The sequence below is a fragment of the Protopterus annectens genome, chromosome 1.part0 (genome assembly GCF_019279795.1).
Source record: "Protopterus annectens isolate FY-2018-M chromosome 1.part0, PAN1.0, whole genome shotgun sequence".
Taxonomy (NCBI): Eukaryota; Metazoa; Chordata; order Ceratodontiformes; family Protopteridae; genus Protopterus; species Protopterus annectens.
Genome location: NC_056725.1, coordinates 1,585,288,551 through 1,585,303,037, shown reverse-complemented (window position 1 = coordinate 1,585,303,037; position 14,487 = coordinate 1,585,288,551). Strand labels below are relative to the sequence as shown.

Here is a 14,487-nt window from a genome sequence, read left to right as displayed (position 1 = left end):
AGGTAGACACATCCGCGGGTTCCATAGTTGAAGCATCTCGCAGCATACCAGACTCTGAATGGGCCTCAGTAGAGGCCTGCGAATCAGAAGTAGTGGGTATCAGGGGCTGCGAAAGCGCCTCAATGAGTACCGGCGAACTGGCTTAGGAGAAGTGTCTTCGGCAGTTTTGGACCTCGGCGGCCTGTCTCTGTCTTTATCTTTGCGGTTTTGCGGAATTCCGGTAGTCAGATGGCTAACCGACATTTCTGGATAATTAAACCGAGAACCAAAATATTTAGAGGAGAAAATATACCGACGACGGACAGTGCGTTGATTAAATAAAGCACAAAACCGACAGCAAGGTACGTCGTGGTCAGGGCCTAGGCAAGGAATACAGTGCGAATGAAAATCTTTATGAGGTATTTGCATTCCACAAGTAATGCAATTATTAACTTTTACTGACATCGGTAAGGAGCAAGAAAAAGGTTCCCCAATGGGGTACTTAGCTTTAGTTGAAGACTTCGGTTCTGAAACTCGAAAATGAAAATTTCAGGAGTTGGCCGACCGACACTTGTGAACTGCTTCTGCTTCGGGCACCGCACAGCAAGAAAGTCTGATGTAATGGTGTCGGCTGCATGTTTTATACCCCTGACGACCTGGAAGAAGGGACAGCAACCGACACAAGACCCAAGACTTTGTTAATCAGGCCAGCTGAGGGCAACCTGCAAGCAGATTACCCAAAAGTAATGACTGCAACAGTGAAACACGAAGAACATCAAGCATGCATCCAGGATATACTTTTAATAATGTTTGGAGAGGCCAATTTATTAGAGTAGTCTGACTCAATAATGATGATGCTAACCTTTTTAGGGATTTTAATGATATGAAGAAGGAATTTTTAGATAAAGGCTACCCCACTGATGAGATTGATAGAGTTATTGAAGATGTATTGTCGCACAGTCACTCTTATGCTAAGCCCTAATTTTCTAATTCTAACCGATTCTGTGGCTAAATGGAGGGGCAGCACAGCAACAGATACAACTGGAGTTGCTTTGACATATTCTAGTGACATCAGTCTGGGTTTGTGACATCATCAGAAAGAATTGTTCTATTTTGATGGTTGATGACAATTTGAAGAAAAAATTAGGTGAACAACCTAGGTTTTGTTTAAGAATGCTTTATCTTTGAAACGTCAGTTGTGCTATAACCATCATTCTTCACCACATATTCCATCTGACAGCATAGGCACTTTAATTTGTAGGTCATATAATGATTGTAAATACATTTTATACAGATCTATTTTTGTACATCCTGATACTGGGAAGATATACAACTTGAAATTTTACATGGATTGTAGTACTACAGATTTGGTATACCTAGCTCAAGATACATGTTGCTCTTATTTCTATGTTGGTAAAACTGACTTTTCTTTTAAAGAACGTATTTTGGAGCACTTATATGATATAAAGAAAAAGAAAGCATCTAATGCATTAGCTAAGCATATATGCACAGTGGATAAGTGTAATTATTTTATGTTTTTGTTTTACAACTGTTATATGTCAATTTGAAAGGGAGTAATGTCACTAATAAAGACGAAAGTACTGAACTTAAATGGATTTTGAAACTATAGGCAGATAAAGGTTCAGGTTTAAATGAGACTGTACCTTTAAAACCTGTTCTTAAATCATGTGCTTTGAATCATTACGTATTTAACTGCTTCTTACTGCTGTTTGAAATAGATTGAAGCACCTATTTTATGTGACAGCTCTTACCGTTTATTAATGTCTGCTTTACACTTTGGTCATGCTAGCTGTTTTTATAGTCATTTATTTCTCAGCTAACTCCTCAAACTGAATATTTAAAAATCTCATCATCATAGGCCTGTACCTACCACCAGGAAACAACATTCCCATACTGGAAATCATCCTCTCCTTGACATCAGCCAATATAAGACTGGAAACCATCTTACTTGGAGACATTAACATAGACTACATAGACTAGCAGAAGAAAGCCCTAGAAAACACAACAAATTCAATTCAGCCATGTGCTTTCTCTCTTGATCAAAACTCCAAATAGAATTAAGAAGGCGGCATCCAATCTAAGACTGATTCTAATATTCATCCCAAACAATGTTGACACAAGTGGCACCCTTCTCAACAGACTAAGTGATCACCAGCTGCACTACAAAATCAGACATCCCAGATAGCACCACAAGGTTCCCCACTATAACACAGACTGTGAGCCAGAAACCTCAGAAACTTCAATGAAGAAACATTTACTTCCAGCCTGCTCCAGTCCAAATGGGCTCCATTTAAAATTCTTCCCCTTGATGATGAGGTAGACACATTTAATAAATTGTTTTTAAATATCCTGGCACAGCAAGCAACATTACGAATCAAAGAAGTAAAAACAACCTAGCCTCTTGGTTAACAAAAAAAAAACAAAGCAACTCATGCAATTTACAGACAAAGCCTGTAAGTCATGGCTACAAATACAGTTTTAAACATTCCTGCAACAATACAGGTAGCTAAGGAACCACAGCAAACAATACAGAAAACAGGACAAAAAAGCGTGTTATAGCAACACTCAAAAAATCATCATCAAACAATCCAAAAAAACTTCTAGAAATCCGTAAGTACATTGATCAGTCCTGGAAAATCAACCCAGCTCAGCCCATCCCTAAACAATACCTCTGAAAGTATTACTTCATTGTTTAACTCTCACTTTATAGACACAGCAACCTCATCCTACAAAATAAAACTACTACAAATCCAGTTATTCCATCCCAGTCACTGAAGCCACAACAGACCTTCACACTCATTCCAGTGCCAACATCTACAATTAAAAAATACTTACACACCCTAAAGACAACAACCACTGCACCCAACCAGTTTCCATGTAAATACCTCAAACTCAGTACAGACAGACTTGAAAATTAATTTCAATTCTAATAAATCACTTGATCCAAGAAAACTATGCCCCACGTTATGGAAAAAGATCCTACACAATACTCCTCCATAAAGGATGCTCATTCAGCCAAGCTCACAAACTATAGGCCAATTACCATTCTCTCACCCGTATCGAAAATCTTGGAATGATGTATTTGACTCTCAACTTACTACATATTTACATATTACTTCTTATAACTTCCTCTCTCCCTCAAAGCATGGTTTCAAACCCAATCACAGTATGGTTTCAAATATTGTCACAGTACAATCACTACCCTTCTAAGGTTTACAGATATAATAAATCAAAACAAAATTTAAAGTCTTCACATCTCAGCCCTATTTCCGGATCTATCCAACTCATTCGACACAGTCAGTCATCAAATTCTCCTAACTAAACTCTCTTCGTATGGACTATCGCTCTCCTCATTTAATCGGTTTGTTAGTTGCCTCACTAATAAGTCCCAAGTAGTGAAATGGCTAGAGGGTTTCTCTTTTTTCCTTCCTATATCTGGCAGAATCCCAAAAAGCTCCATTCTACAACTACTACTGTTCAACTTATTTATCAACCACGTAGCCACAACTGTACAACATGCACATGGCGCCACTCTAATATGTGCTGTTAGGACACTACCTATTCTCCAAATAATTCATCCAGAAATCCTTGTCATCCACAGAAGCTTGGCTTGACAACTCACAGCTCCTCCAGAATCAAAAAGAAAAAAAAAAAAAACTACTACTGTTCATCCAAACTCCCTCTCTTCACAAAAAACTGCCTTTAATATGCTGTCATCCCACTAGACCGATACAGAACTAGTACCCCCCACAAAACTATTAGGTGTGATTACAGACAATCACCTGAAATTTGATCTCCACCATCAGTAAGCCATAAAGGCACACCAAAAGGTTGGCTGCCTCTACAGAGTAAAATGCCACCTCACCAACTCTGCTAAACAAAACACAGCCACTTATTTTCTACTTCCCACCCTATTATACACATCTCCTATCCTAACCAACCTCAAATCCTCTCTATAAGACAAACTAGAGCAATGCTACAATAAACGAGCAAAATTTAAACCAAACAACAATACTGATCATATCACTTCTCTCTGAAACAAGTAAACTGTCTCAAACTAAATAATCTATTGTCTTCGCAATTAATTACAACCTTCAAACTACTGCACAGCCCTAAAATATTCCCATCTCTTCAGTTGATCATTCAACCTTACACTACTAAGACACCTTTCTGCTCCATTGACAAATCCTTACTGTCCATAACTAAACCTAACAATAATGCAGGATTTTCCCTGTATTCACAATGCACTGCTAACAGTTGGAATATCATTATCCCCCACTTAAGAATGCCCTGCAACCTGAAAAACTTTAAATGCTAGCTGAAGCAACGCCTGATAGATGGCACTGCACCTGTACCTCCTCTGGTTAAACTGCTACTAATATAGCTAAATGAATTCTTGCCATACGTAATGTAGTATTATCACAACTATACAATCCTCTAGCATTTCAGCCCCTTATGTACTATTATCACAACTATACCTGCCTCTATCACTTCACCCCCTTTATCTTCCTTGGACCTCCTCCCACATACCTTTCTTTGGGCTACTCTTAACTCTAACTTAACTTTCTAAGTCCCAGACATTGAATAAGTTTTACAGTAATAAATATTCTTACGTAAACCCTAACAATCTAGACATACTGATGCTACTGCATTGCATATACCTTCCTGTATAAAAATAAGAAAATACACACACACACACACACACACACACACACACACACACACACACACACACACACGTGCGCATGTACAAACACGTGCACACATGCACACACAAAACCCATGTAACTGTTATTTTTAATCAAAACTGCTTGTAAACGATGTAACCAATGTCAAGGATGTCTACATAATGGTATTGTTGTTCATGAGTAAAACTGAAGACAAATGATGCAACAATGCAAATGATGCCCATGATGTTTGCATACTGGATCATCCTCTCAAAAAGGGCACTGCTTAGTCAGACTTTCCTGGAAAACAAAAGCCAATAAACAAATACATTTTTAGTCATTTGTTGACCAAATTAGTCTCACTGGGCTAGCAGCCACAATTCAGTAGAGGCCCAAGGTGGTATTTATATTAGTAGAGGAAATTTAGCCAGGGCATCGGAGAACTTTTCAACAGGTGTAATGGAATCTTTTATATCCTATCTAAGCTACCATCAACTCAAGTAGATGGGGCTTTGGTTTAATGTCTCATCTGAAGGATGGCACACTCAGGTGTGTGGCAGCCCCCCCATATCAGCAACTGGTCTACCTGGTGTGTGAATAGAACCCACAGCCTTCTGCATTAAAGGGGGGTGTGCTACCTGTTGAGCCATTGGCATAGATATACTTTTTAAAAGGGCAACAATTCTGTAAGGAAGCGTTCCTCAAAGGGAAGTTCTGTGCCAGAAACAAAGCTTAAAGCTGACTGCTACTCAAAAAACTGAGAAGTCCTGCACCAAAGTCTTAATGCCAAAAATGAGGAAATCCAAAAAACGTCTAAATGGCAAAAGACACCACACGGCAGAGGCAAAAAATAAAACCAGGTGAAGTTTTATTAAAAACAGAAGTAAGCGCTTTCAGGCAAACATGCCCTTCATCAGACAATGAAAAACAGTTAAAAACATACATTTAAACATATTGTTACCCAATCACATTCAGTAGTTTACCCTCCTTTTTCTCAAAACAGGTTTTAAAGGCACAGTTACATTTACTGTCAAAATAGTCAGATTCTCGGGCATCGTGCCCGTATCACTTACAGGTCTTGCTGGCTGCTGTTTTACCAGCTGCTGTTCATGTAGCTGGTTAGATGCAGGCTCCCTACCACCCTGTATGGAGCCTAAACTCTGCCATGCATCGTTGGTATCATGTGGCCAAACAAAGATACGTCCCATTACAAAGTCATTATAATCCTGTACTAATTTCTTTAATTTCACACGCTGTAGCCTAGTGTCAAAAGCCGCCCGAGAATCTGACTATTTCAACAGTATCGACTGAGCAGAACAGGTCTCTTGAAATGGTAACAACAACACAGAACGATGGCTTCCCCATGTCGGTGTTGCTGACACAGGGGGATGTAGTATCTATTAGTCAGGGAGCCCCTTTACTATTGGGAGCTAGACCTAAAGAAACATCGAGTTTTCAAAGTATAAATTTTCCGATGTTACCAGCTCCTGTGAAAAAGAAGAACTCATGGAAATGGAGCTTTGCCCTACCACAGGGACTGAAAAGACGCAGAGTCTCACAATGACTATGGACACTATTGACAGTACTAATATTGTATATATCTAATGTCCAGTTATCAGCTGAGCAACTCTCGTGTTGAATAAGGGTTTGACGTTTGTTCCAGATAACATGTCAGAGTACAGTCAGGTAATTATTGATGTCATGTGTTTTGCCATAAATGTTTCTTTGAAAAACATGTTTAGTGATAGGGCTTGTGAACTAGTTACAGAGTTAAAAAACCTAGTGATTTCATACCGATTAATAATCCTACGGTAACTACTTTTGTTAGGATGTCTCAGACAGAGATTGAACAGTATGTGCAGGATAAACATAGACGTAGATACCATAATCTAACACAAGAGCAACGCACTGCCTTAGAGCAGTTGCAGCAGGATGATCGGATTGTAATTAAATCAGCTGACAAGGCACGGGCCATTGTTATTTTAAATAAGAATGATTATTGTGACAAACTTTGTTTGTTGTTGAGTGATGCATCTACTTTTGTACCTCTATCTCCTGTGATGGTAAACTCTTTAAAAAGTAAAATCAGGACCCGGTTAATGAACATGTTGAAGAGTGGTTTGTTAGTGCAATCCCAATATGAATTTCTTCACATTGAACATCCAAGGATCCCGGAGTTTAAGGGTTTACCCAAGTTACATAAAGATGGGTCCAACCCTCCCCTGAGACCTACTGTCTCAGGGGAGGGGTTGGGCCACTGAAAATGTGTCTATTTGGGTTGAATGTGCCTTAAGACTGGTGGTCGAGTTATATCCCAGGATTTTAAGAGAGACAGCACATTTTTTAACTAGTTTGTCTTGTTATATGGAAAGTTCCAGTTGTTCAGATTATACGTTTGCCATGTTGGATGTGAAAAATTTGTTTACTGTGATTGACAATTACTATGGGCTTAAAGCCATAGGACAGGTTTTGGCAAATAAAGCACAGTTGGATGATGGCAGCAATAAAGAGTTTGTAGATTGCTGGCTTTGATACTTGAACATAACATTTTCACCTGCCAAGGGAATTACTACAGACAGGCACAGGGTGTTGTCATGGGCACACCCTGTGCTAATACTTATGCTAACCTTGTATTAGCCTTTTGGGAGGATGAGGTGATTTTTCAACACACGCATCCTTGGTCTGATAATTTGCGACATTATGTCCGTTTTGTCGATTATGTTTTATTTTTGTGGAAGGGCACAGTTGAGCAATTATTTTCATTTGTGGTTTATCTTGAAGACACCACAGAGTTTTTTTAGATTAACTGTTAATTCTTCGACGTCTGATATTGATTATTTGGACGTACATTTAAAGAAAGATACATCAGGCAAGATAGATACTATGTTATACAGAAAGCAATGTTGGAAGAATATTTTGCTTTCCTTTGACAGCATGCATCCTACACATACTTTCACGAATACAGTGAAAGGACAGGTTCAGAGAATTTCTTGGCTTTGTACTAAAGAGGAACGCTTTGACATGGAGACAGATGTCCTTATGGGCAATCTTGTAGAAAGAGGGTATAGTAGACAGTTGACAGATAGGTCCCTCAAAGAAATAAGAATCAAGCGCGATGGGACTGCTAAACCATGGTATCATAGGGGTACCAATGGAGTTATTAATAATAGACACAATAGATTTGGTCCTCCACTAGGACAACTACTGCTTACATATAGCAGTGATATAGGGGGGATTTGTGACATTATACAACATAACTGGAAAGTGTTACAATCAGATCATAGAATAGCAGCGATAGTTGGGGATAGACCAAAGTTCACTTTCAGAAGGAATAGAAATTTGAAGGACATGCTCTGCAAGGAACCTATGTCCAATGTATCAACTATTATGAAAACAGGACGTGTAGGGACATATCCATGTCATGGTTGTAGGGCTTGTACCAACAATTCTTTCATACATCCTAGAACAGGATGGACCTATTCTTTGAGGGGTTATGCCAACTGTAGAACTAGGAATATAGTATATTTGGCTACATGTCAACGGTGTAATTAATTTTATGTTGGTAAGACCAACTGCATGCTGAAAGACAGAATTTTCGGGCATTTGTTTGATATTAGGCATCATGATGTACGAAATGCCCTAGCATTGCATATTTCAGAATGCTCAGACGATTTTTTTAAGATTATGGTGTTACAGGTTATGCATAAAAATATAAGGGGTGGGGATTTAATTAATGAAACTGAGTGCAGGGAATCAAGGTGGATTATAAGACTAGGGGCCGACAAGAGCCCTGGTTTAAATGTAACTGTGCCTTTAAAACCTGTTTTGAGAAAAAGGAGGGTAAACTACTGAATGTGATTAGGTAACAATATGTTTAAATGTAGGTTTTTAACTGTTTTTCATAGTCTGATGAAGGGCATGTTTGCCTGAAAGCACTTACTTCTGTTTTTAATAAAGCTTCACTTGGTTTTATTTTTTGCCTCTGCCGTGGTGTCTTTTGCCATTTAGACGTTTTTTGGAATCTGACTGCTACTCCTTTGAATCCTGAGAGCTGCTTCTCATCGGGGCAACAAGAAAGTATTGAGGATTTATTCACTCTGACTATTGATTCCTCTCCACAGGGCTGTCCGATCAGCAGTCAGAATGAAGGTGTGTCTGTGTGTGTGTGTGTGTGTGTGTGTGTGTGTGTGTGTGTGTGTGTGTGTGTGTGTATGTATGTATGTATGTGTATGTGTATGTGTGTGTGTGTGTGTGTGTGTGTGTGTGTGTGTGTGTGTGTGTGTGTGTGTAGGGGGGGGGGGGGCAGAGCGAGTGAGACAGAGCTTTTTGAATCTGGCCCTACTGTACCTTGGGTAAGATAAAACCCATATAGTCTCAAGCCTACTGCAACAGTGGAAATGATAAACATCTATAATAATTAATTTCAAGTTTACTGCAACTTAGAGCAATAGCAAAGCTCCAACCACAGCGTCCTCTTTCAAAGAATATGTATTTAAACATTGCCATCAGACACTGGTTTCCACTTTTAATTGATGAAATGGACTTAAAGGCATTAAAATGGGAGAGATGCGCACATAACAAAGCTGACATGGTCTACAATTTTCCAGGCTGCAGTTTAACTTTCACACTTTGATCGATGATTAAAAACTGGTAGTCAAATTTTGTCAGTTGTGATAATACTTCCCTCAGTTTGCATCCGTCATTTCAGCTGTATGCATTGGACCCAACAATTCATCATGAAACTACAATTAAGATGAGGTAGCTTGAGAAAATACTCGGAAGGAAAGCAAAAATTACATTTTTTAATCATGTCCATCATCCCCATACATACGAAAAGTTTTAGAATGAACATATTACAGTATGAAGATAAGAAACAATTCTATATTGTGAATACCTTCACTTGTTACACCTTCAGCATCTTCTGTGCCATCTCCTTTCTGAAACAAAAAAGAATACACCACTCTTTAAAATATGTTTTTTGGCTATCCAATACAGAAAAATAGCATGTTCATCACTTTTCTTTAGATCTGAAGGCCAATTTCTGCCTAAGTCTTAGGTATTATTTCCCCTTGCTAGTCATCACTTTCCTTAGATGTCTGAAAAAAATACTGTTGTTACTGTTGTCCCATTGGAGTACAAAAGACAAGACAAATCTGCTCAACAGTTTCTGAGCTAGTAAAAAGCACATGTTTTGTCTTCAGTCTCTTTACAAGTACTGAACAAAGGACACATACCATTAACTAAGATCTATGCAGAGAAGTCACAGGGAACACGCTTCCTGGTATGCCTCCTACAACTTATTTGGCTCTCCCTTATCTGACCAACACAGTGTCACATCTCACTTCCAAGGGGACAAATGACTAGCTGATAATTCTGCATACTTTGCACCAAGACAAAAAAAGGCACTGGCGTCTTGTTCTTACTCTCTGCTTTTGGCAGTCTTCAAATAGCTCAGGTTCATATTTGAATCCAAACAGTTGGTGGAGCTACATGCCTCAACATGCATCAGAAAACCAGTTCCACAAAACTCACCATCTTAACAACATGGAAGTCTAGAAATTTAAGTGTGAGTGAAGGAACATTTTTGGAGAGCTAAAGTCTAAAGACAGAAAATGTCCACTCACATGTCTATCACGTTAGCTTATGCTGCACAAAGTGCTGCAGAATATACTTTTATCCACCTCATAGAGGGTTCAAACAAAAACAAATATATGCAAAATGGGAAATAGCGAAGAGATAAAACTGCTTCCTCTCAAGCCAGGATAAATCAAAGAATGGTGAAGACCATGAAAAAGCTACCAATCCCTAAGGGACCAGGTGAATGTAGAATCAGTAGTGAAAGCTGTACAGGCAGATTATGGTTATGTCATTGACTTACACTGAAAGATTCAACCAAGTATAAAATCAAAATCAATGTACACAGTCATACATGGATTTAGTAGTAGGAGGCAGAGTTTAATCATACAATTGATTAATCCATAAAATAAATACATGTCATTTGTTTCAGAGTCATTCTGCCTGGCAAGGACTTCTGATATAATTCTGGATAAGAGCATTCAGCTTGTCACAGTGAGCCAAACTGAAGGTACCAATGACAATAAGTATATTTTTAAGGGTCATTCAGTTCTAAAAAGGATAATGTGACAAATGCCTTTGAACCTGGACTGTACAAATCAGCCAGAGTCAATTGATTCACAATCAATCCAGGGGTACAGCAATACATCTTTGTGGTACAACTGTTTCGTGTTTCAGCTTCAAGCAATTTCATAAATAAAGCATATATAAGCTGCCTTTGTTATATTCATATGATGACCTAGACACTCAGAAATCAATTAACAGTTCGGTCACTGGAACAGTCAAGGCAGAACAGGATAGGGGTGAGTGGCTTACAGTTGGCTCTGAGACTTAACATGCCCTTGAAAAACACCAACAAAGGTTGAACACACATAAGGGCCTGTAACTCAGAAACCCATTTAGCAGACATCAAAGCAATCAAAATGCAGAACCTTAAAAATTTTGAAATTTTGTGAATGAGAGCATAAATATAAGCATCTGTTAATTGTAGAGTGACCAAAAATGCCAGGGTAGAAAAAAAGAGGGAGTATTGTCTTGAAATGTCAACATTCTGAATTTTGGAAGCTGCATAAAAGTGTTTGGAATGGACAAATTTAAACTGGTTCTCAAATTTAGATTGGTCCTCCAGGTATCCCTTTCCAGGGCCAGAAGTCTTGAGTGAAAACCTTTCCCTCACTGAAGTGCAGGTACATGTTCTATGAAGCCACCCACCTGAAGCAGTACTCCAAAGGACTGCAGGAATCAAGAGGGTCTGATCTCTCAAAACCTGGGGGATAGAACTTCTATCCTTATCATTAAGAACACGATTAGAGGAAGAAAAAGCACAGCATCAGCAGTTGGATTTTTGTAAAGAAATTTGCGAGACTCAGGTACTCTGTAAAATCTAACTGGCTTTTTTGCAAATGGAGGTAGGGAATCAGGGCACAAGGAAACAGACAAAAAAGGCATCTTTGAGTGGCCCCAGTACTGGACGAATAGCTAATAACTACGGGTTTAGAAGTATTTGTCTTTAATAGTTCATGATATATGCTTTGGGAGTTAGAAACCTCTTCACCCTTCCATTTAAATAAAAATGTTCTTTTGACAATATGTTCCCAAATGAAATCTGCTTATATGGGGAATCTGAGGATAGTGTGCCATCTACTTCAGATTCCTATCTACACTGAAAAGGAATCTGTAAGCAATAAATCAGGCCCTCCAGGCCAGACTCAGAAAAATCTTCTTCCTCAGAGGAAAAGGAATCTCTTTTTAAAGGAATCTCTTTTTAAAGGAGTATAAAGACAGGGAGGGGGCTGACATTCAAACCGCCACAATTAAACTTCCCCACATTTCCCCTGAAGCTGCATAACAGTGGATTCATTCCATAGTTTTATGGGTAAATATATATATATATATATATATATATTTATATATATATATATATATATATATATATATATATATATATATATATATATATATATATATATATAAAAGATATCATCAATAAAAACAGAAGGTAGACCATTTTTCAATGATCCCATTCCTTTTGGTACAAGTTGAAATCAATGCACTGGTGGAAGTCTCTCGGCCCTCTCTCTCTCTCTCTCTATATATATATATATATATATAAATATATATATATATATATATATATATATATAAAAAATCTATTGATCTACTTCATTTACCTGAACACCCACATCACCGACTTTCACTTTGCCGAGAAGAATACACAGACAAACCAGAACACCGACATTCCGACCTGAGGTAAGTCACTGCTTGGCCATCCTGAAAAAAAACAAACAACAAAACTAAACCCACCCATGTGAGGGGAGCTTTGCCCCCCAGACCCCTCTAACTAAATATACCAACTCTGAGATCGCGCTACTGTGGGGGTAAGGGGCAAAGTTCAACAGGATGGAAAAGCAGTTACTTACCTCGGGTCGGGATGTTGGTGTATTCGTCTCGGTAAAGTGAAAGTTGGTGATGTGGGCGTTCGGGTAAGTGAGGTAGATCCATATATATATGGCCAGGGTAACAAAATGTACGACAGGAATAAAATGGAAGATTTTCTTTATTAGGATAAGCACTTTCAATCTCTCGATCCTTCATCAGATCCATATAGTATATGGATATGATGAAGGATCGGGAGAGCCGAAAGTTCTTACCCTAATAAAGAAAACCTTCCATTTTACTGGTATCGTACATTTTGTTACCCCTGGCCGTGATGACTGTGGTAATTACTTTTCTGCTTTTATATATATATATACATATATATATATAAATATATATATATATATATATATATATATATATATATATATATATATATGTGTGTGTGTGTGTATGTATATGATGCGTGAAGTGTGCAGATGTGCGTGTATGTATTTGTGTATTTATTTTCGCCAGGCAACTGGTACAAGGGACATTGCCACCTGCACTATACATTTTATTTGATAAAGTGTTTGATTTCTATTCCTTTTGATGCTCCCATGTCAGCCCAGCCATCTTATTCCTTTCTTTCCTCTGCATCCAGTCATTCCGAATATTTGTGGATCCCTTAGATGTTGCCAAATTTACACCATGTGCATTCACAGCAAATCATTAAAACTGAGCATTTCTGAAGATCATTACATGGAATGGTTTGGAGCAATTGACAGTGAGATCGATCTTCTCCTCATAATGAATCTCTTGCCTTTTTGTATAAGAATTCTGCAGGGGTGGCAATATGACTGCACACTAATCAACAGCTTGATTTCAGCTCTCCCAGTGTGTAAATTCAATTACCGTCTAATAAGTACAAGTGTCGAATGCCAGCAAAGAAGAAACTCAGAGAGCTTGAAAGAAAATCAGCTAGAAAAGGTGAAGAGAAAACACCGATTTTGAAGAATCTTGCAGCTGTTCAGCAAAAAGATGTTCAAGCTCCATGGCTTCTACTAATATAGAGGAAAAATAAATCATATGTGCTTAGAGCTGATTAAAATAAACAAAACACTGAAGTAGTGCATCAGCTTAAATAACAAAAGGCTGGAAAAAATGGAAGAAGCTTTAAACAGCTATTCAGATGAAGTGATACAACTGGAAAAATCAGTGGTCAAAATGAGAAAGAAGGCTGGGTGAGTATGAAACTGTTCAAGAAGAGCTGTTTCAAAAGCGGTAGAGTTAGAGGAGATGGCATACAAGGAAACATGAGATTTTCTGCTATATCAGAGTAATTGGAAGGAACATACAGCATTAACTTTATGAAAGCACAAATAAACAACTGGTTTGGTATTCCACATCAAGATTTCTTACCTGAAAGGGCACATTGTGTTTATGCTCTAAAAAACATGACAGTGAGAAAGCAACCAAGACCTGTATTAGTAAAGTTGCAATCATACCAGTGGAAAGAATTGATCCTGGTAAAAATGTGGTAGAAAAACAAAGTATGTCCAACAAAAAGTGAGCTATCAAACAGAAAGGGACTCTGCTTCTCATTTTTCTGATAATAAAGCTTATAGAGAAACTTTGTCAGTGAAACCTTTTCCAGTGTTCCAGGAAAATGCTTAAGAGAGAGAAAAATGCACAGGAGCTGACAAGAAGACTAGGGAATACCTTGGACTTAAACTAGTGGTGTCTGGGGTTGGGAGATAGAGATGAACAGAAATAAGACCAGCAAAGCTGAAATGAGTGAATAAATGTGAGACAATAAAGTACCACATTTGTGAAACATGGCTCTACAAGAAAGTCAAAAGACTGGACATTTGTTGTATTTGTTAAACTT

General features: G+C 38.2%; 1 protein-coding gene across 4 annotated transcripts in view; it reads right to left on the bottom strand.

Annotated features, from left to right (window-relative positions):
• TOM1 (target of myb1 membrane trafficking protein) overlaps window positions 1–14,487 on the bottom strand; it is a 1,917,838-nt gene that overhangs the window by 76,881 nt on the left and 1,826,470 nt on the right. For all 4 annotated transcript variants that reach the window (XM_044068060.1, XM_044068069.1, XM_044068077.1 and 1 more), the window contains one exon: window positions 9,562–9,604. In XM_044068060.1, coding sequence (XP_043923995.1) covers window positions 9,562–9,604 — 43 coding nt within the window. The remainder of the gene's footprint in view (window positions 1–9,561; window positions 9,605–14,487) is intronic.